Below are 24402 nucleotides of genomic sequence, written 5' to 3'. Positions count from 1 at the left end.
CTTATTAAACGACTATACGACATTAAACCTTAAACGTATCATTTGATACACGTATAATATGATGTATAATGTATATATATATATATATATAAATAAATACTTAACTTCTAATATTCTTATAGACTAAATGTCGTGTCGGATTTGGACGGTTTCTCGAACGAGAAACTACAATCGAAATCGCGATCACGAGGACTAGTGACTCCACTCGCGTTTTTGGTCGACGTGTGATAATAAAAGTATACTATACACGCACGACCCAGTAATATTAATAATAAAAATAATAATAATAATAATAAAATAATATACACATAACAATAACGTTATGGGTAAAAACGAAATAAAAACAAATTTAATGAACAAAAATCGCAAAACGCCTACAAACTACATTTTATCCTCGACCTCGGGTGCCTATTGACCGCAATTTTTCGCTTACCCTCCACAGTGTTGTGTGGTCGGTAGCGTTGCAGTCGCCCGGGGAGAGGATATCATATTTGAAATACTAAATGGCCACATTCGTCACGGTAACGATTACATTATCATTGGTACATGCTTATAATTATATAAGGACTTAGCGTAAAAAGAAAGAAAAAGTACATTATTATATTATTACCTATATAATTTTATTATCAATATTGTATATAATATATATACGATTATTGGATAACAATAATGTGATGTATAGTGTATACTTAAAACCTACGGAATTGCATCTTCCCAGCCTTAAAAATAAGTATGTTTAATTATTTTTTTATTTTATTTTTTCTTATAATATTTTCTTTCTTTTTATTTATAATACGACATAACTTATAGATCATTCAAAATAACAATAATCTGTTTAATAATACTTAAAGTAAATATTAAATTGTTAAAAAGGACCTTAAAAAATTACGGGTAAAAATATGAAAAAAATATTTCATCAATGTCAGTCTTCTGAAGGGAAAACATACAACATAATAATAATAATAATAATAACAAAGTCAAAGATTAATTTAGTTATTAACTATATTAATTATTAATATACGCAGTGCGTTTGGAACGCGTTTACAACATTTGTTGTCTACTTATATTATTAATAATTAATAATAAATTATGTTATATTATTATATTATAATCAATGGAATGTTTTGTATGGAATACTGAAATTGTATAATATGGCGGAAATTATATTCTAACACCAGTCGAATCTAAGAAAAATTGCTTTATATTTGACTATATAATTACTTAGATATTATTTTATTTAAATTATGACATCGTAATAATTATATTGCATCGTACGGCCTGTCAAATTTAATTCGATACACTTATAGTTATAAGTTATAACAACATCGTTTTATGTCTATACCTATAATATAATATAATATTTATAATATCTGTAATATTATAAATACAATTATATTAAAACAAACATTAATTACCATAATAATAATAATAATAATAATAATAATAATAATATTTTTTTCTTTTATTTAAAAATGGAGGAATTTTGAACCCGTGCTTTACGGTTGTCCAAACGGCGGGTAAGTACGATTACGTGGGGTGGAGCGGCCGCGGTATTTGTGTATCACGTGCCCCACCCCACCCGCACACACGTACACGCGTTTGGGTCACCACGAAATAAATAGAAAATCGCCTCGAAAACCTATAATTTTGTTCAGTGTTACGTTATTATATTATATAATGTACTCAAATCGATAAAGTAAAATGTCTTTCTTCTGTTGTGCGTGCGATTATTGTATGAGGATTTTGGGGGAAGAGTTATCACTGTTACACGACGAACAATAATAATTTATTAAATATATTATATTAAAATCAAATATTATTATATTTACACGACCGCGAGAGAAAAAATTATTGTAAATTATTGCAAAAGATTTCGACAGTTAGACATAATGGGTGACGGCGAGGGATTAAAAACTGAAAAATTAAAACGTCTAGAACACATAATTTATTATAATATTATATGATACATATTATAATATAAACCTACCCGTTAATTTCTTCAAAATATTATTAATTATTCTATACATTGTTGTTTATTTTGTTTATTCATAGTTTATGCAGTATAATATGTCTTTCGATAAAAAAATATAATATACATTATAAGAAAAAAATCACGATAATAAATAATAATATAACCTATACACATCAATCGATCCGCAAGTGCGATCCCCGTGGACGTAATACTGTTGACGAGTTATATACGATGACTTTATTATGTGATTTAAATTATGTATAATATATGTCTCCTAACCAGGGCATATGCGTCAAATACCTGTAGGTGATACATTTCACTATTCCAGCCCCATTTAATGAAAAAAAAACCTTAACGCACTCTTCGAACATAGGAAAAACTATTGTATGGAAGAAGCCAAAGAGGGGGAAGAGGAAACGCTTTTTGGTAATTTTCTTAATATATTTCGCATACTAAAATAGGGGTTGGGCAATATGTTTGCATTATATACGCAGATTACTTATTTGATATTTTTTAAGGTTCCGGGAATCGAAACCAAGAGGTATAATATTTTATATAGATTTCAATGGCGGGCGCTGCGTGACGGCATAAACTTAGGCGAAACAACGGATCTCTCTGTATAAAATATGTATAATTATTCTGAATATTCATGCACGGTGCATCCCTACCCGCGTGTAAAAGGAAACAAATTACTTCACCCTATACTCTAGACGACCCTTCTTTTTTTGGGGTCGAGGCACGAAAAAACCTGACATGGCGCACGCGACCGACCTCGTGTAACGCGCTTCCTGCCCTATTTTATTTTTGTTTAAAAGATTCGATTTGAATCCCGGAGGCCTGCGAATGGTTTAAAATGTTTAATGCATTTTGAAAAATCATATGCTCTTGGGGTATTTTGGCTCCCACGTGCACGTCATAGCATCCTATATTCCTATCCATTCCGTCTTAAACCTTGCCTGTATGGTGGTTACGAGGAAATGGACTAGATTTTTTTTTGTCGAGAAGTGTCACCGAATTTTCTTCGATACCGATGAGGCGGCGGATACGGAGTGAAATACGATTATGCGTGATACCCGATTTCGGTAAAAGAACCGTGGGAAGATTTTAATGGAGCAAAGGGAAAAAAGCTTCCGCTCCGCCCACATATAACATATCCATGGAAATTTTCTGTGGGTACGCGCACCCCGGGCAGTGGAATTTATCGATTCGAGAACGTGGACGGACATGATGGGTGGTCGCGGGTGGACGGGTGCGCGCGAACACTATAGGTGAAACTCTTGCGCACGAGTCTATATATACTACAATAATAAATAATGTTTTACGGCCAGCGGTGTTTCTTCCCGATTTCGTACGTATTGCGTCAGATCCGCAGAATCAAGACATCTTTGTACCTATATATGTGATATGCGATCACAATAATATTTCATTTAACCGAGCTGCAGTATGCTTACTGGCCACTGCACACTTCTCGAATATAATAACATAGATTACATTTATCAGAATGGACACTGCAGGTAACGAATTACGTATAAGAGAGACGTCTAAAACTAATTTGCCATTTTTTTTTTTTTGGAGGAAAATCAGTATGATCATATGCAAATACATACATGTATAATATTATGTATAAATATTATACACATGTATAACGATATTATCTTCCTCCGACATATTATTGTTAACATTTTACAGTGTCCAGAGCCTGATAATAATATTACGTACATACGGTACATCATCAGTGTTGTGTTACGCGTTCTTCGGCGTGATACAAACATGGTATAGTTTTGTTGATAATACACGATATAGCTGGACTACGATGATAATATTATCCGAAAGTACATGATGAGTTTGTTCCAACACGCGGTCACATTATCACAGAACTATAGTGGCGGAAATATTCGCTGTAGAGTTTTCCCGTTCGCACACAACAGAAATACAAACTCGGAACCGTCAGACGCGTCTGCTCCAGACCAGTTTTCGGTTTTGGTCTCGGGACAGTCGAGATGATCCAGGGATTCAGATGGGGGGGGGGGGGGGGGGGGGACTTGGAGTGAGAGGCACTGCCATCGTGCACAGCCCGCCGAAACGTGTGTGTTCCAACTGAGCTCCAAGTTCACGTTTGCGCATGCGCAGTAAACCAATCGCGGATCCGTCTGCAACTATATAGTCTCGAATTCCGCGTTGGAACAAACTTTGTGTACGGTACCGTCCGCAGAGTGTTAAGGCCGTCGGAGGGGTGGGGAGAAGGGGGTACGCGGTGGAATATAATAATAATTAATACATAAAATAATGATATCATACAACGCGGTAGACAATGTGGGAAGACATGTTCCAATACACATAACTTAATATTTATACATTAACAACATCATGGTTTGGACGATCGACGGTATAATATATAAGTAACGTTAATAATATTAATAGCGACGCGCGTTACCGTTGGCCATTGGTGTTACAACTGCTGCTGGCGGCGGCGGCGGCGGCGACGTCGCGGTTTGTGCTATACGTGTTTCGCGGTGGTCGTCACAGGTGTATGGCGGCGGCGGCGGCGCACTCATCACGCCGTCTGCAACACCGCGTTGAGCGTGCCGCAAGCCTTGAGCTCGCTGAAGATCTCCGTGAAGTACGCGGGCTCGGCGTTGATACGCAACATCTTGGCCGACATGGCGCGGACGATGCCCAGGCACCGGTCCCAGAACGCGTCCCGGCTGTCCTCGACCAGGAACGGTTTCAGTGGATACGATATCTCGTTGCCCATGTACGAGTACGCCAAGTACAAGCACGTGAGCACCACGGCTTGGAGTTCCGGTTCCGTGGCCACACGCTCGTCGACCAGCTCTCGGACCAGCATGTAAACGAACACCACGTTTGCCGGGTTTATGAACGGCACGTCCTGCAGCAATGCAAAAACGATACAAACTGTATTATAACGATGGCGAATGAAAATAATTATTTATTTGATTTGTAATAATGTAAATACTATTATAATAACCCGAAATAGTTTATATCGTATATGGTGTAATATATAAACACGAATCGAACTCTAGTCCAACATTCAAACTCCTTAGTCAAGGGGGTCCGGGGATTTCTAGTTATTCGATATTTAGACTTTTTTGTTTCTTCAAATTACGTTTATTAGCCCCTGTAAGCTTGCAGCACACACAGCTGCAGAAACATAGGGTACAGTAATAACAGTACATACTATACACACCTCGCTGTATACCTACGTCATGATTTTAATTTCAACAGTTTAATGATACATTTGACACGAGTACATGACTTTTCCAATTGTTTGTTCCGACATGGTTTCAAATTTACTATCTGTTCCCTTTACCGGTAAGTACCTAACCTAAACTAACCTAATCTATGATAATTTAGTGATAAACGTACGTTTCAATGTCACAAATTGTTTGGATCACACGGCGTCTCGGATAGATAATTCAAACACGCCGTCTGGTTTCCATTTTTATGATACCACATAATATTATGATATACCATATACCAGGCATAGTTATTATAATATGTATATATATTTTTTTTCTAATGACACTGACACTTATATAATAATACCTATGCATATTATAGTCAAAAATTCCTAAACTAGAGATCCAAAATGAATGCAATTGCGGCACTCTATACGAGACCGTGCTATACTATGTGACTCGTCTCGACGAAACTTCAAATTATTATTATAAAAATATAAAGGTATTATAAAAATATACAGGTACATATTATTATTAAATAATGTGAAAAACCGTGGAAATTAATATATCGATCGGCTAATAATTATTTTGTATTTTTTGTGGAATCATGTAGACACTAGACATTTTCAAATATTCTACCCGTGAACAAAACGTTATAGGAAGGGATAGGTTTAAAAAAAATTCAAAACCAAAATACTTTTGTACTATTTAAGATGGAGTAAGAGAACATTGCAAAAACTGTTCGTATAGTTTTATAAGACGTGTTTCAAACTATTTTTATACTCTAGAGACTATTGAATATCATGATTTCAAAATAACAACTACATTTTACCGATAAATAGACCATTCTCCCATTGTTCACCACTGTCTTGGTATGATGATATTATAGTACATAACATAGTTACATACATAGTTATATAGGTATATTTAAGGGTTTTATGTTTTACACGACAACATGGCTGATTTTTTTGGTTACCCACACTCGACGGTATAGATACGTTATAATAGGTTATAATTATAGGTATTGTTGCAAAATAAATAATGCACTATTCATAGCAACTATAGTATTATATAGTGACTTTACAATGTAATCAAACTTTACAATCCACATTTTTTTTTATAATATTGAGTGTAACGTATATTTATTTTTGTGAAGTATTCAATAGTTCTCTACTCGACAATAAAGGATTATTGACTATTTAGAACTAAAAACTCAATGCATTGAGCATTCCTTGTTTTTTTTTTCATGATAAAATATTTCAACGACATAAATATATAGTATAATATAGTGAACAAAATACACCAATATACCAATATAACCAATTCATGTTACAATGATACTTAATATTAATGAATAATCTCATTATTTAATATTATTATTTTATACAAAATATTATAACTACACTTGCTATTTTTTTTGTGCTCATAAACAGTGGTTATAGTGATTAGTCAAAAAGAAAAAAATCCATCTACTTATCTAACTTTTGACACTATTCTGTGACTTTTTGTGGACCTTTTATTATGCTTTTTAAAATATTTATACAATAACTCAGCACAGTGTTAATTCCAGAATTAGTCGACATTGGTTTGATGCATCAGCCAAGTATAAGTCGGTAAATGTAAAATAAAATATGAGCCCTGAAAGTGTTAGTAATTCGATAATTTTATTACATTTTGTCAATAAGGTATTTTATAAAATCATTATTTATATAAAAATCCTCAAAAATCGTGTTATTATAAGTGGGTATTTAAAATTTAAAGCCCAAAGTAAACAGATTATTTAAAACAAAAATAAATAATTATAAATATTCAATAAATGCTTTTTCTAGAAACGAAAAACAACACTTTTCATTTGTATACTTACGGCTTACTATAATATTATTACCATTCGATCGCATTTCACATAGGGTTGCCAACTTTGGAATTAAAAAATACCGGCCCAAGTGTACAAAAAAAAAAAAAAAAAGGTCATCATTTTTTAATATTAATATAATAAAATGACGAATAATATAATTAATTACATACGTTAAAATAAAAAAATTAATAATATTAGTATTACATTATGTTAAACTTTAATATTATAAACTTATAAATTATTATAATAACTATTATAAATAAACTATTGTAAACTTTTAAATTTATATTTAGCGGCATTTTTCACGGCGTTTAATAAATGTTTTTCATTTTGTATTTGATCAAAAAACTCTGAACAATTGTATGTTATGTTATTTCTTATGACTAGTTCGGCTTTAACTGTATCAATTCCTAATCGATTGCGCTCATCTGTCCACAAACTATTCATGTGGCTAAAAACGCGTTCAACAAATGCATTGCTACACGGCACCGAGAATACATACTGTACAATTTGTTTAATATTTTTTAATTGTGCAGTAGATGATTGGAAAAATTTTACCCATTTTTCCGAACTAGTGAATTCTGTGTTATTTAGGATATCATTTGGTAATAACTTTATCAAATTAAGCTCTTCATACAGTTCATCTCCATTGACATGAACCTTAATTAATTTGGCCAGATCGAGTAAATCTGTTAATTTAGGTAATTCACTTAATTTCAAACACGAAAACATTTTGAATGGAGAGTTTTCATAATCAAACCATTTTTCGAGGTATTCTAATGCACGTTTGTAAGTATGTAGAGCATCAGATTTAAATGCATCGTTTTCTTTGCTAGTAAGATTAGGTAATCGTGTAGTTACTGCAATTCCAAAGAAATTATCATTTTTACGATTTAAAATTTGAGATCTTAAACTTAACATTACATCATAGACTTCTGGAGCGTTTAAATTATTTTTTTCTAATATTAAAATATGTTTTTGAAAAATGGACAACACATGATGAACAAACCAAATGTAACATTCTCTTAAAGTTAACTGTTCAGAAAGTTCATTTTTCTGATCTTCAATAAATGTCCATATGATTTTATCACATTCATTTTTTCCTTTTTTTATAAAATAAGTTTTAATTGCATTCCAATTTAAAATTAATCGGTCCACGGCATTAAACAAACTCAGCCATCTCACCGGAATATGTCGCAATACATTATGATAGTCCTGTTGTACAAATTCGAAACATTCTTTAAGTTCATCTACTCTTTTGGAGCTCATAGAAAATTCATTAAAAACTTTTAATACCAACGTTTCTACATCGTATTTTATAACTTTCATGGAATGCTTTGCTGCGTTATGAATCACATGACAGTTACAATTAGCTTTAATTATATTGGATTTTTTATTTTTTAATTTTTCGAAGACCGAACAATGTTTTCCATAATTAACAGAGGCATTATCGGCACCAAAAGCTGTTATATTTTTTATATCTAAGCCAAGAGATTCAATTGCAGAAGTAATCGTGTCAAAAATTGACTGTGAAGATTCGTTTGGTTCCTCGTAAAAGTCTAAAAGGTAATCTTTCACTCCGTCTTCAAAATTAAATAACCTAACCGCTAATGGAAAAAATTTTCTATTTCCCTTATTTGAAGCGTCTGTAGATATAGAAAAGGGAATAGGAGTAGGACATTTGAGTTTTATTACTGCTTTTTCAATAGCGAACGGACATAGTACATTTTTGACGATAGCTTCCATTTTCGTTCTACCCAGGTGGACTTTATTAGCTATCGTTGAATCTGAGAAATGTTTCGACTCTAATTTTACTCCACAATCGCTGGAAAGATAGCTATGATGGTGTTTAACTACATGAAAACACTTACTCAGTTCAACGGCTGCTATTTTGTCTTCATCTTTATCATTCTTTGTAGGAAAAAACTTTTTTATAGTGGACGATTTATTTATAGAATTGACGGATTCTTCATGTTTTTTTGATTCTTGATGTGTTTTTACAGCTTTAACGCCATCATACTTAACACTAAAAACTGTCTGACATAATATACATCGTGCTTTATTAGGGTTATTGTGTTTAGCGATCCAATCAGAAAATATTTGATCTTTTAACCATTCATCGTTAAAAACACAATTACGAATTCTTTTTTTCGTTTCATTTTCGTTCATTTTAAAAATGCGTATAATTTTTCAATCAAGTATATACAATGTAAAATTAATAGGTACTACCGAACAGTCCGAACAGAATAACGAAACTAAACTCTATTATGAATCGTCTATCACATATTCACCAACGAGAACGGCATAATAGGAACAACTAACAAGGTACATACTAATCATAGTACTCATAAAAATGTCAAAAAGGACGATAGATATCTGAAGTCATTAAGATAGGTATACGATTTATTGACAGTAACATGTGATAATCAATTTCATAAAAATGATAAAATATTAATATATAATATCAAAACTCTCGATCAGGTGGAATTACTGGGTTTTTATAATTTTACAATATTATTACTTTGAAAATACCGGCTTTTTATAGGTCAATACCGGCAACCGGCTTTTTAAGTCTAAATATGTGAAATACCGGCCGGGCCGGGAAAATACCGGCCGGTTGGCAACCCTAATTTCACATGACCCTATTTCCGGTTGCGAGTGGATACAAATTAAATCCGTACACGTTTCAATCGCGTCGATTTAAACCGCCGCAAATCACCACGGCGGCATCCACGACGGCGGTTTGGTTTATTTCACGTTCCAGACACATTGTATAGCTATAAAGTGGCTATATAGTGGCTATATAGCCAGACTGTGTATTATTATTTAATCACCGTTGACGAGATTAGTTTGATTCTACTCGCCGGCCGTTTCACTCGTCTCCTCAAACCAGGATATTACCTACACATCGACATGTATGTTGTATTATTGTGTAATATTAGGTACCATGAACAACGACGTTGCTTGCAGTACACAGTCGTGTTTAAATCTATTCGGCCCAAACCCATGTGATATTATATAAGCTGGAAATGTATTACGTTCAGGGAGGTTCGAGTAAACGCGGTATTAGTTGCACTTGATCTTTAAACACGAAACAACTCGTACGTGTTCCCCCGCCAACTCGATCCGGGTCCCTTCTACACAGTTTTTATTGTTGCTGAACCATATCGTCAGTAGAAAACTAGAAACGTATGAAATGTATTGTAAAAACACCGAAGCCATCGTCGTTGATTTGCACACGTAAGAGGGGTATATAACTGACTTTATGAGGATAAACATAATATGATAATGTTATAAAATTATTGTGTAGCACCCAATTATATAAATTTAAAAATAAATTCGTGAGTTTCTCATCTTATAATAATTATTACCTGATTGTGAATTTGTATTATTCGTAATTATCGTCCAACTACAGACGTTATAATATCAAGCGATTGAATTGTTAAATTTAAAATATAAAGAAGTGTTTAACAATTACTAAAATATACCCCATTTGAATGTGGGAACGAGAGTGACAAAATTCCTGACCCTACTAAATTCAAAAAAAGTCGATAATTACTTATTGAATAATTGATAGGCAATACCAAAAATAATAAATACACAAACACTTATGAGTTATGACTTATATATCTATATTTTGTTTGAGTATAATTAATAGAATATAAATATGATTTTTTAAAAAAAAACATCATTTACAAGAAGAAAATATTTTGTTTTTAATATATAATTATACAGATCACTGAAATGACCTGAATTTCTGGATTCCTACATGTTTTTCGACTAGTGGACCATAAAAGACAATCAGTTAGGTAGTGATTGAAGTATTATTTTTATTATCTATACTATATAGAACTGAATAATATGGCTACCATATAATAGTGAATTTTTTTCAAAAGAAAATATGGTCCTTAATAATATCTAAAATTACGATATGTATAAAACATATAGTACACAGTAGATAACAATATTGATCTACAATGTTAGATTTAATGAAGAATGGAAAACTTCCAAAAAAATAACCTTTCAGAAATATTAGATATATTATGAACTTCTACAAAAAGATTAGTAGTAATCTCCTATATTCTAAATATATTAATATTATGAAACATAATAATTGTTTTTTTTTTTGAATGTCAGGTTTAATAAATTGTTTAAATTGTACATTTATACAGAAAATAAATTAAATATAAATAATAATTATCTTAAGATGTAATTACAATTTATTTCTTGTATTTGTTCTTAATTCTTAAAATTCTTATACTGCATTCTTTACAAAATCTAATCATGATATATTTCTGTTTTTTGTACTTATGTAATTATTGTCAAACTCCAACATAACTTTTTTCCAAGAATTATAATCTAAATAAATAGTTTCCACTATCCCAACTTCAAATTTTTTCTCGGCATAAATATTAGACAAATCTAGGGATTGTAATTGTCTGAACCAAGCTTCATCTAAATTCAATTAAAGCCTCAAACTGGTGTATTCTGTTGAAATTGAGCTACTACATCGTGAATTTGATCACTCAAAATCAATAATAATATTATTAGGTTTAAAATATGTGAATCAAACTAATTCAATAAAATCTCAGTTACCTTTTCAAAAAAAAGCTTATAAATTATCAATTTTTTTTTTATCTTTTAGGTAGTTAGTTAGTTTCTAGCGTAGATAGTATAATATGGAATATAAATGCAATATTTTAAACCTTGCCAAGTAAATAATTTTAATACAATATTCAAAAGTGCTGTCTACACTGTCTCTCATTACAGATGTTGGATAAAGGCATTTTTTAGTTTAAAAATTAGTTAGTTTTTTTTTTGTTTAACTTTCAAGCTTCACTAGTTAGTTGTTATTTTCTAATAAACTAAGTAAAGATATAAAGTTTAATTAACTTGGACCCAAGTTACAAATTTAAAATTGAAAAATATTGTATTTTTATTGTTTAAAACAAAATAAATAATTTATTTTAACTGAATTTATTTAGTTGAATTTATTATATTTGTTATCTATTATAACGTTATAATATTTTTGATTGAACTCAACTACCACAAATTAATAATTTTATCAACTTTCCGACTTTTGTATATGTATGCATAAAGTGCCAAAAACCTAGGGACACCACGTCAAACCTGTGGTGGTGAGCTGTAGTGTTTATAAGACGTTTAGACGTATACTGTGAAGATGTACTCAAATGTACAAAATATAGCTGTTCTTCAATTAAGCCTTTGTAAGCATTTCATTAAAATTCACATCATTAATGTTGACTTTTGACGTGCGGCGTGCGTGTATATATGCGATACGCATACATCGTGTGTCACGATGATGGCGAAATATTAAGTGAGAGCTTATCATCGGGCGTTTGCCGTATTATATATTATTATGTTGTTATTATATGAAATTGATGATGATATTACGTGACGGGGTGGGCGTATGCGAATGATTCATAGATCATCCACACGGATGCACGCGTGTCTGTATGATATATAAAATAAATTATTTAACCCCGAAATACAAATATTGGTACAAAACAGCACGGCACTTTTTTCGTTAATCCGATTACCATCCATTATTTGGCTATTATCTCAAATTGGGGACTCCTATAGTCCTATCGTAGGTATACGTAATAAATATCGGCGCCCTCTCGCTGTTATATATTCGATATAATTAATCAGGATTAAATTTGATACCTATGGATATGCATATATGCGACAGGCGTATTATAACTCATATTAATACGGTTATGAACTTATAATAATTAATATACGCCTTATCCATTATCCATATACATAATACCTAAATATCTGATTAGAATCATATTATATCGATGACGGTTAATAATTGCAAACATTTCAAATCTGTGGAGAGAAAAAAAGACCTTCAGAAAATAAATCGTAACGAATTCCGTGTATCGTTTCAAATTATACTTTGTCTACCTACGTGATTTTACATACTACAAATCTGTTATCATTTTTATTATTATTTTCTGTTACCGTGATTTTACAATTTACAAAATGTGCGTTAAATTTTAAATCGATGTAATATGGACATATGGTATATCAGCTGTATAGTATATAGGTAAATATATGTATCACAAATGTTGTTATGTTGTGGTGTATGTTTATTGTTTATGAATATTATTAGGTTAATACATGAATATTACGTCCAGTCATCGCAGAACTGACATCATTTTCCGATATCATCATTCTAATTAATAGTTCCGTATAAACTATAAACAATATATTATGATAATAAGACCAAATTTCGAATTCTATTCGACCCTGCACAATACTTAAGGATGATCAATAAAAATATTTGCTTCATCTCCATAAAAATCTTTTAAATGGCGTTTCTTATCTGCAGCACGTATAGTTTTATATATATAATATTATTATTAAATTGTAATACACAATACCTATGGCTATGTATATTAGACATTTTCTCATCACGAAACATGTTTTTCTTTTATGTTATACTGATCGCCATGATATGTGCGTATATCAATATATTATTATTTATTAGGTAAGTATATACGGTTTTATTGAGCATTTTAAACACGGTTTCCGTTTATGTTATTGTATTAAAAACTATCGCGTTTAAAGGTAAAAATACGAATTATGGCTTTTAAACACCGAACATAGTTGGCAGTTGACAGTTGTATATAATGTATATGCATTTGCTATTAATTTATATTCACTGTAAACTATAAAGTAAAATAAATGCAATATATGTATATACCTATTATACTTCGAAATGGCTTGGGTGCACGCACATTAGTCAATTTATCGGTGGTTCATTCAACCCAAAGAATATGTACACGATATATATATATATATATGCGAGGTGCGTATAGTAGGTACCATAGTTCCAGAACACCTGAACTCACAAAAAAGAAAATTTTGTTCTATTAAAGTATATAAAATAATAAATAAAGTTTTTGTTTTAAGTATATAACGTGTGTCCCAACCTTTTGTAACATATTTTCCTCTATACAAAGTACCTACCTAGTACATCATTTGTTTTGACACTAGCTGGCATTCAAGCAATTGATATCAGTATCATAGTAGCCTTAAAATGTTTTTATCATTAAACTAATTATGGTTTAAACTTTAAGTTATTACTTATTATTTTATTCAGTAAAGTACTAAAGTTATAAGTTCATAACAATTTAGATAACACTTATATCTACACGTGATAAAATTTCAGTAGCAAAAAAAAAGTTTCTTTTGTTAATTTGTTTAAATTTACATTTTGAATCTAAAAAAATCCACGGAGGCTGCATGTGCAGTCTTGCCTATATATACGTAATCCGACACTGTAGCCGTCGTAACTTTTATTTCATATTGTGCACTTATTTATGTCTATTCATGCTTTTTAGTTAAACTTTGTTAAATGCAATCATATAATAATATGTTAGGTACCTACTCGTGTAACTATTGTATCAAGGTTTAAATTGGATAATCTAAACCTGTATATTACATTATACATTATACAACATAAATTCTAAATAAACATCATAGAGGTGTATTAAATTGTCGCTATATTCCTACAAGGAACCGTCGTGAGTAAGTAAAGTGATCGATGTACATCCTACCTTTACAAGCCACCAAGGCACATAGTCTTTAAAAAATAGGCGACTATGTGTCACGTGATACGCACCCGTTAACGATTCCACGAAAACGGTTCGATCAAAAGTCATTATGAATCTGCGGTAGAGAGTCGTAGTAGTGATGTGCTAAAAAAATCGATTCTGCAAAGACTGTCGTAGAAAACAGACGGCGACGACCGTTTTCGCAATACTGCTGACCACCGGAAAATATCGCGGTTAGTCGCGTCGTGTAAACCGCACACAATGATATGGAACATAATGACCGAGCTTACCGCGGTTACCGGCTTACGGACCACGCGGGCATATAAACCCTCACAATATTATGTAATTCACAGACGATAGACGTATTCGGGAGGTTTGCTCAGAAATACTTATAGATAAAGTCGGGTGAAGTTCGAAACACACGTGGTCTATTTACGGCGGTATACTCGAGGTGTGCCGTTTTTGTTTATTCAGTTTTTCACGTCCGCGAGTGTGTGAAATTAATTTTTATTTTACACTTTATTAACATAAATATGTTTTTGGGCCGGGTACACGTTCATTGTTTCTGACCGATTTTTCGTAAAGTTTGCGTTGTCATAGTTACTTATTAACAAAAACATATTTAGTATTCATGGATTTTCCTTGTAGAGGAAAAATATCGGGTAAGTAACGTGGTATGGTTTTTTTAATTGTTTTCGTTTTCAATACCTACTTTTTGGATGTTTTAAACGCGTTGTTATTCTTACTTCTTATTATAGTTACAATCATAGTAATATTATATTAATTTAAAAAAAATAATATTTATAATTTATAAGTTTTAAATGTTGTCGTTAAACTCGACGATAACCAAAAAATTATAAAATATAATATACATCAGTACATTACATAATGTCATTATATTTACATGCAATTATAAAATTATTTAAAATAAAGTCATCACGCCCACCACGATATAAATATTGTTTATCAGTAAATGCGATTAATATTTAAAACAATAGGTAGTTTGAAAAATAATATCTATATAATTTTTTTAATGGTTAAATCATTTTATAGTAGATAGCGTTATTGACTACATCCAAATATACATTAATTTTTGTTAACATTTCTTTTGTTTTTAAGACTGTAGAACCGATGTTGAACGTGCGTGAATGTGTGTAATTATTGTATAACCCGCGTGCGTCACCACCGTCATCGTCCGAAAGCGACGAATTTCGAAAAATTCCCTCGGCGGACTCATGTCAATACTATGATAGTATAATATAATATATATATAACGATTAGCGGCAGCGTTACATTTATGCGGGAACGACAAGTGTTTTACGCGTGTATTACGCGGACGTAGGAATTTTATTTCACCCTCATTTTTCGGACGGGGGTTGAAAAGTATATTATATATATATATATATATATATATTGAGTGCCTATACTCGGGGGACCACGGCGGCGACTTCTAGCGCGGCTGCATAATAATAATCGACGCACGTATATATACGTATACAAAGTAATTTATCGCGACGGTGAGCGAAAAACAGGGACGGCGCCGCAGCGTTTGAAAGGAGGGAAAATTGCGTTTTTACTCTCTTAAGTTATAGTACACGTCATCGGACCGTCAACACGGCAAAGAGTGCTGCGAAATTCGTATAAAACGTGAGGGGAGAACGGCTGAGGCCGCGTGCGCGTATATACCATAATATATAGAGTCTTGGTGGCGTCGGCGGGGGTGTAGGGGTAGTCGACGGGGTGGCGAGGGGACGACGGTGGCGGTGAACTCGGCGGCACGTAAATCACGCGACGCGCACGGCCTGGCACTGAAGGAGGGGTGCCAGGGGTGGTGTAGGTTATAATATATAGGGAGAGACCGCCCGGAGGGGGTGGTTGCAGATGGGTGGGGGATGACTGTCGTGTGACGGGAGACGCGTGTGTCGTAAGCGAGGGTTTGTGTTCCGGTCGGTGGAAGGGGATTGGGGTTGGAGGTGGGTGGGCATGTGAGAGGGTCGAATCGTTTGCAAAACGGAGGCGGTGGCGACGGCGCTATATGAGAATATATATATATATATTATATATGTACCGACGAGAGCATAATATATTACATACATACGCAATACGCATATAAAATATGCACGGACGACGGACCCGTCGTATAATGCACCCGCCTTATTCGGAAAACAATGTTTTGCTACAAATCCGTCGTGTACCATTTTGTTTATAACATGCACAGAATTTCCCCGTTTAAGAAAAATGAAAACAAAAACAGACATCCACCATAATATGTATTATGTTGTACAACAGCAGCATCAATGATGTAATATTATAATATAAAACATTATAAAATATGCAAATAATGTGCGTTACCTGCCATCCCTGTATTAGCAAACTCCTGTCCACCGTCCTTAACCACATGACCGCGTCACCGGCCTGGAAATCGTTGAGCTTGTAGCACTTGTGGTGCAAGTAGATGCCCAGGCACTTGAGCAGCTCGGACGTGCTTGCCTGTATGATGGTTTTCCGTGGCACAAGGTTGTGGCACGTGTGCGACGGCACCAGCGTAGCTCTGGGCACCAGTTTGTCGGCGCCGCCACTGTTATTGTTGGCCACGTCCAGTCCAGTCGTGGTGGCCGACCGACGGACGCCATTAGACCGGCCAACACAGTCGACGTTGGCGTTGGTGTCTACCAATGGTTGCCGACCTCCTAACAGTTGCTTGGATTTGACACCGCCGCCTCCGGCTGTGCCACCATTGTCCAGCTTCTTTTTGTTTTGCGACGTGCTGAACCGCTTCCAGCTGAGAGCGTTGATCAAGGCCGAATGTTTTTTCAAGCTCTTTTCCAGCGTGCCTCTCTGCTGCTGCTGCTGCGGTTCGCCACCTGTCGTCGCCGTCTTGCAATTGTTCTCTGAGTTGTTATTGTTGTGGTGGTGATTGTTGTGGTTGTTGTTGTTGTTGATGATGTTGTTGTTGATGGTGTTTATGTTTATATTGGCCGGCAGCATCATGGATATGCTACGGCCGGCCATGACGTCGGCGTGCCGGCGCTTGGTCAACTGCTCGTATGTGAAGCTGCTGAGTGTGAACTCGGCCGCGCTGGCGCTGCTGGCCATGGCCGGGTACACGGACTTGCGGTCTTTGGGGCTGATGCTGAGCACGGTTCCCATGGCCGGTGGCCGGGCTGGTAATGGTGCAGACAGGCTCGAGCGTGCAGGCGGTGCCACGAGGGCTGGTGCAGACGCAGCGGCAACTGCCGCTGCAACCGCAGGTCCCGGACGGCGGTTATCGAGTTGCTCAGATGTGGCGGCACGTCCTATTCGTACTGTTATCGTTATCTTCACCGATGTCGTTGTCTTTATTGGCGGCGTCTTCGTCGATGTCCGCCGCTCGCACAGTCGTCCTACCGGCGGCCGACCGCGGCAATCGATAGCGGCCACGACAGCGTCGCGGCAGCCGTCGCGCGGGCGGCCGTCCCGCAGCTGCAGGTGCAGCGCATTCGGCGGCGCGCGCGTCAAGCTGACCTGCAGAGACACACCGACGGGCGAGATTTGCACCGTGTAGGACTGCAACGTTATACACTAAAACGAACTACGCCGCTATTGACGGCAATCGTCGTGATATGATAAACGCACGCGATTGTCGCGCGTTCGAGACGTGGCTGACACTGACGAGTGGTAATTCCGGGTCATCCCCTGCAGCACACTGGTGCGCCGACGACTAGCACGCACCGACCGCGTACGCAACACAACGAACGTCCGGTGTACGCGGGTGTACGTGTGTACGCGTTAACGTGTGTACGAGTGTACGTGTGTGAGGGTGCGCGCGTGTAGCGACAGCAGCGGCGGCGGCGGTGGCCGTCGATAGCGAGGCGCGCGCGTGCGAGGGTGGGCCCGGGGAGCTTTTTACGACGACGACGACGACGACGCCGCCGCCGCCACCGCGCCGCCGTGACTCGAGGCCGGTCGATACGCCGCAGAGTGAGCGCACGCGCGCGCCGTCGTCAACGTACATCCCGCCGTCGTATTAATTACGTCCCGCGATTTTCGGACGCTTTGCGGCGTGAAATATAATGGTTTGCGTACGTACGAGTATAATATTATTATTATGCGCGTGTGGGGCACATTCGTAGTATTTGTCGTAGCGTAATACTGTGTGCGCTCCTTTTGAAGGTGTTGGTATTAGTTGGCGCATTAGTTGCGTTATTGTTATTGTTTCTGCGGAGTTTAGTATCGCTATAGAGTTCCGTCGCTGCGACGCTGCATCACGCCAACGATGTCGCCTATAGATACACAATGCGCAATTTATTATTGTATTCATATAATCGCATTTTTATGTATAGATTTAATAAACATAATATCATGCGCGATCAAGTCATCAAATTTTTTTTTTTTTAAATTTATGACAAGTTGATTGATACATTTTTAGTTCTCAGCGAAGTGATGAATGTATTGATTTTACAATGATGTTAAACACATATATCGTCACCTATTTTGGAGCAGTAAAAATGCTTAGATTCAATATCTTTTTTCGTAGGAAAGTGAATATGGTTGGTACTGATACCATGAGGGAGTCAAAAGTAATCAACTCCCAGTACTTTTCTTAAGAATTGAAAGGACTAAAAAAACGCAAAACCAGTTTTAGATGAAATCGATTTTTAAAATTTATTTTATTATTCATAAACAAATCACCGTAGTTACTTGAAACTTTCACCAAATGTTTTTTATCATCGTACATGGTATAGCTTAAAAAATATTTTGATTCTTTTTGAGCTATTTATAAACATTTTATAGTTTTGTAGATTTTTTTCTATAAATATTGATTTTTGCTCGAACAAAAAGCTTGGAACTGTAATAGGTACAGGGTTCCTTATATGATATTATTATGTTGTTATTAAATCTATTAAAAATTATTAAAGATACATTCGTATAATTTTTATTATAAGCATTTGAAGTTCAAATGTTGACAAAATTCGTCAAAACCGTGAAAATGTGAAAATCGTAGATATTGTAGTTAAAAATTATAATAAAAAAATTTAAATTTCACTTGAAAATTTAACACAAGATTACACAATGATTCATGCCGCAACCAAAAAATTAAAATAATATTTTAACATAATTTTTTTATAGACGTTTAAAATTAAAATTTGTATGATATTGCCATATATATAAACTAAGAAGGACGGTTTTAATTACATATTTTGTTGTAATTTAAAAATATTATATAACATAATATGTTGAACTAATTTTTTTTTAAATATACCGATATATTATACATTATAATTTATAATATTAAAAAATGATATAGGTACTGTAACTGTATTGTTATTAACTTATATTATATATAGTTACCTTGTGTCCTGATACTATGTCAATACCGAGTAGCCTTGATTAAAACAGTGTTAACTGGATCGTGGTATAAATAGATTAAGAATTGTCGTAATAGGTATTTGAAAAATGTTTTTGTTATATATATATCTGATAATAATACTAATAATAGTAATATTAGTAATACACTAATACCTATACGGCTATATGTAATGGTTTGAACTTTTATTTGAAATTAAAACATCTATATACTACATATTCTGTACAATAAGCTTAAATTATACGGAAATTATACGAAAGAAGAATGTTTGACAGGGATGACGCTTCATAGGAAATTCCGCCCACTGACGAGCGACGACATTCCTGGAAGAAATAGGATATTTAGAAAAAAAATAATGATATATTTTCCTCTAACGGTTGACGGTTCTATATAGTTATTCTGTTAAAATATTAATTGGAATTTGGAGGAACTCGAAACTTTTCGTCATTACGTATTCACGTGTGCTGTAACCGAATAGGTATTATAAATTATTATTATTATTATTATTATTATTATTATTATTATTATTATTATCATCAGATATATACAAAAAAAATTTTCAATAATTAAGACAAATCATAATATGTTTTACCATCCTATTAACACTGTTCTAAGGTAGGTTTGATGGTACGGTATGCATGGTTAATGGTTAATCGGTATTTTAGTATTTACATAGAAATAAGTAACAATATAACGTATTAGTTATGGTAACAAATAACAATATATAAGTAGGTAGTACCTAAAAATGATTTTTACCTTCCTATGTCTACAAAAAATTAACTGCGCATATTCTTATATGGTCATAAAAACGATTAAGAAGTATAAACGGCGAGAAATGTGGGTTATTATAACTATACGTGTTACACGTTACAATTTTACATATTCCATCGTATAAATCTAATAATAACAAAAATAATATGTTCTTTGAAAATCTAAAATTTAAGAAAAATTATTAAATAATCTAAACATCTATAATACATAAAAATTTCGTACAAATATAAAATATTTAATAAACAAACAAACAAAATGTATTTGTAGCAAAAAATTTAAAATATGCAAAATTAAATTTATTTCTAGGAAAAATTTGTTAACAGATAATAATAGTTATGGACAAAATAACCTCATAGGTAGGTATATATTGTAATAAATCAAATATCAATGTATAAAATAACACTTCTTTTTTAAATTTAGACATTTCGAAGGAGGATGATCAGCCCTCTCAGACACCCACATTAGACGATTTATTAGTATATAATATGACGTGTATTTACGAATTACGTTTATGATATTTATTATCTGCTGCTGCTGCAGTTCGTGAGGTGACTTTGTGTACTTTTGGAGCCAGCTCGAATAGGGTATTAGGCCATTAGGGTAAATAAAGATACTTGAGATCACTACGTATTGTTATTTGTATTGGCTAAAATGTTGTGTCTTAGTCAGTGGCGTGAGTAGGATTACACGCACACATCAAGGTGGGTACATACTCTATTTTACTGATGTGACCCCTCATGGATCAGTACAAAATCCTCTCTGTTTACGGATACTATAATTTAAACGGTTTATTATGTTGTGATTTACTGTGTCAGCTTAAAAGACTAAACTCAATTGTGCGTCTATTATTTTTTTTATAATTTTTGGCCATTTAAAATATCATGGTAATCAGTGACCAGCATTTCACAATTTTTAAGTTATTTTTAAGAAATTCCATATTACCTATTTTAATATTTGTTTATTTATAAACATACTGGCTAGTGGCTACAAGCCTAGAACGTTTGATAAGAAATTGTTTTTCTTTTTAAAACGTACAGCTTCGTGTAATATATTTTATACAATGATTATGAGATATTCGTGTGACCTGGTTTACTTAAAGTTTTCTTCCGAGCGCTCAAGTACAATGCAATATTTGAAACGTTAAACATGTATCATGTATGTAGCAATGTATAGGTACTGTAATATTATAATATATACTATGTAGCGTGGTTGAAATATACAAAGTTATTGCATTTATACCCCTCCTCAATCAAATATTTGATGATAAAAACAAAAATGGCAGCGTAAAGGAATCCAATAATAATAAAGTATACATGCGCGGGAATTTTGAATTTGTTAGCTTTTGTCAGCGTGTTTTTGATGATAAGAAAAATTGATATTTGTGATATCTCTTTACGCAGCCATTTTGTTTCTGATGATAACAATCTGAGTCAATATTCAAAAACCTGTATATTTAAACTATGCTAATAGTGTGTAGTAACTAGTAGTAACTAGTATAGCGCCACAGAATAAGGCAATAGCGATAGCGCTTTATGTATGATATATCAAATATGATTGCACCTGTAAAATTGATTTATATATTTTTGTATTATGCGATATAGGTGAGTTCTAAGCATAAAATGATTCTGTTTTGTATTTATATAGACGAATTAAACTTTGAAGTTTAAACAATGATAATATCATAATATTAAATTGAAATTAAGTTTTTAATCGAAAAAAGATATTTTTTCATTTATCCAGAAAAACGCATTTGACAGGCAGTTTATAGATTTGATACATTTCCGTCATTATACCCAGTTAATTGTGTTGAAATTAAATTCCTGAGTTCCATGAGTGCAGCATGCTCTCTTATAATTGATTAAAAAATATATTCCTTGTAAAAATGTTGTATTTGTCGTTGATCTTTTTAATTGAATATTCTACATTTTTTTTCAATGAAGTCTTGCGCTGTTAACTATTGTATAACTAATGGATATTAGTGCTTATTACATATTAATAATATAATATGATTACAAATTATACCTTAATACATTATTTATAGAACATAATTATCTGTTAATACTAAATAATACCTATACATATTGGATTGATATTGCATTAAATTGTACAATTTGTTTAAATTAGATTGTACATTTATATGTGGCTGAATAAGTTCAATAGATTTTAGTGAATGTGAAGTTCGGGACCAAGTGATTCCACAATTAGGGTTGGAGGAATGTTCATGGTTCCGGTTTCCAGATATTCTAAACATATTATACACAATACTCAATATTATTAATGTAAATACTAAATATTTGTTGGTCTAATTATTCAATATTCTCGCAAAAGCGATGAAAATACAACATTAGGTACTTATAACAAATAGTAATTATTTCGTAAACATTTCATTAAATGATTAAATATGATCTTGGCTTAATATATACTTTTTCATAATGTCTACAATTTAATACTAATTGCAGCAACCTAGGATTTTAAATATGAAGATATTAATATATTATACCAACTGCAAGCCACTATATAGTCTATAGCAGACCAGTTGTCACAAATTATTCTGCTAACTATTTTAGGTAGGTATCTTTAGGTTCTATTTTTTATAAATTATTAAATCCGTTAAGAGGACGCTACCTATGCGTTTGTTGTCTCCGTCTTACAAACGTACTACAAATTTTCGTTCACTAGTTTCAATAGTGTGCTGTTAGTTTTGTTATATAAATGAATTGACCTATAACCGTTTAATAGTAGGTCAATTCACTCTAATATCAAAACTAACACCACAGTATTGAAACTAGTGAACGAAAATTTTCCTGTCGCACGTGTGTAAGATGTAGACAATAAATGCATGGGTAGGGTAGGTATAGTTCTCTTAACGTTATTCTGTTATTGTTCTTTACTTAAATATAGTTTGAGAAAAAACTGTACGTCTGTACTATTGTAGCGTTGGGCTCCGTGATAACCTATCAATAATGAATCATATTATATCTTCATGACTATTCATGATGAAATATTTTGCTCCACGTAAAAACTCAAATAGGGCGACTATTAGAAATTAGAGCCCACTCATCCTGCAGTACAGCGCTCCGTACGTTGCCCCCGTTCCCAAAACACAACATTATCTATATATGAAGTATATAATAATACTTATTAAGTATTATCCATTTCCATTATATTCATTATTCGTGTCATTCAACTTTTTTGTTTATTTTGTAGCAAACTGACAACTGCAGCACCGCAATTTAAATTCAAAACGGGTAAAAATAGTACTTAAACCTATATTATGTGGACACTGGCCAGTATCAATAAATAAATAAATAAATGTCACATGAATAGCGTATATTATAGTATATTAATATAATAATACATAGGATAAGTAGGTACTGAGTAGTAGGTAATAGGTATATAGGTACGATATGCCATATTCCCATGCGTTGGTAAAATATATTATCTAACCATACTACCATATATAGAGTATTATTGGCGTTTAATACCAAACGTCGAATGTTCAAATAATATATAATCACCTATACAGCTATATACCTACCTTTATTCTGTGTAGGTAACTATAAGCAGATATTAATTGTATATGGGTACTAACATTTAAAGTTTTAATGATCTATATAATATAATACGGAAACGTTTTAAACATTTTCAAGAAAAATTGCAAAATTTTA

At 33.4% G+C, this 24402-nt stretch overlaps 1 protein-coding gene across 1 annotated transcript; it reads right to left on the bottom strand.

Annotated features, from left to right (window-relative positions):
- Positions 1-3641: 3641 nt before the first annotated feature.
- Positions 3642-18457, bottom strand: LOC132947336 (cyclin-dependent kinase 5 activator 1). Its single transcript, XM_061017600.1, has 2 exons — positions 16969-18457; positions 3642-4862 (listed from the first exon to the last, which is right to left on the bottom strand). Exons 1-2 carry the CDS (start codon positions 17764-17766, stop codon positions 4527-4529), a joined length of 1134 nt encoding a protein of 377 aa, XP_060873583.1. The 5' UTR covers positions 17767-18457; the 3' UTR covers positions 3642-4526.
- Between the last annotated feature and the right edge of the window lie 5945 nt (positions 18458-24402).

Source organism: Metopolophium dirhodum, chromosome 6 (assembly GCF_019925205.1).
Source record: "Metopolophium dirhodum isolate CAU chromosome 6, ASM1992520v1, whole genome shotgun sequence".
In the NCBI taxonomy this organism is placed as follows: Eukaryota; Metazoa; Arthropoda; class Insecta; order Hemiptera; family Aphididae; genus Metopolophium; species Metopolophium dirhodum.
This window is presented reverse-complemented; position numbering and strand designations above follow the sequence as displayed.

Bases quoted from the DNA above. Each gene is read 5' to 3' on its own strand.
- LOC132947336 (XM_061017600.1), bottom strand. From the start codon at position 17,766: ATGGGAACCGTGCTCAGCATCAGCCCCAAAGACCGCAAGTCCGTGTAC. The intron at 4,863-16,968 runs GTAACGCACATT...GCATTGCTGCAG, and splicing joins TGCTAATACAGGGATGGCAG to GACGTGCCGTTCATAAACCC.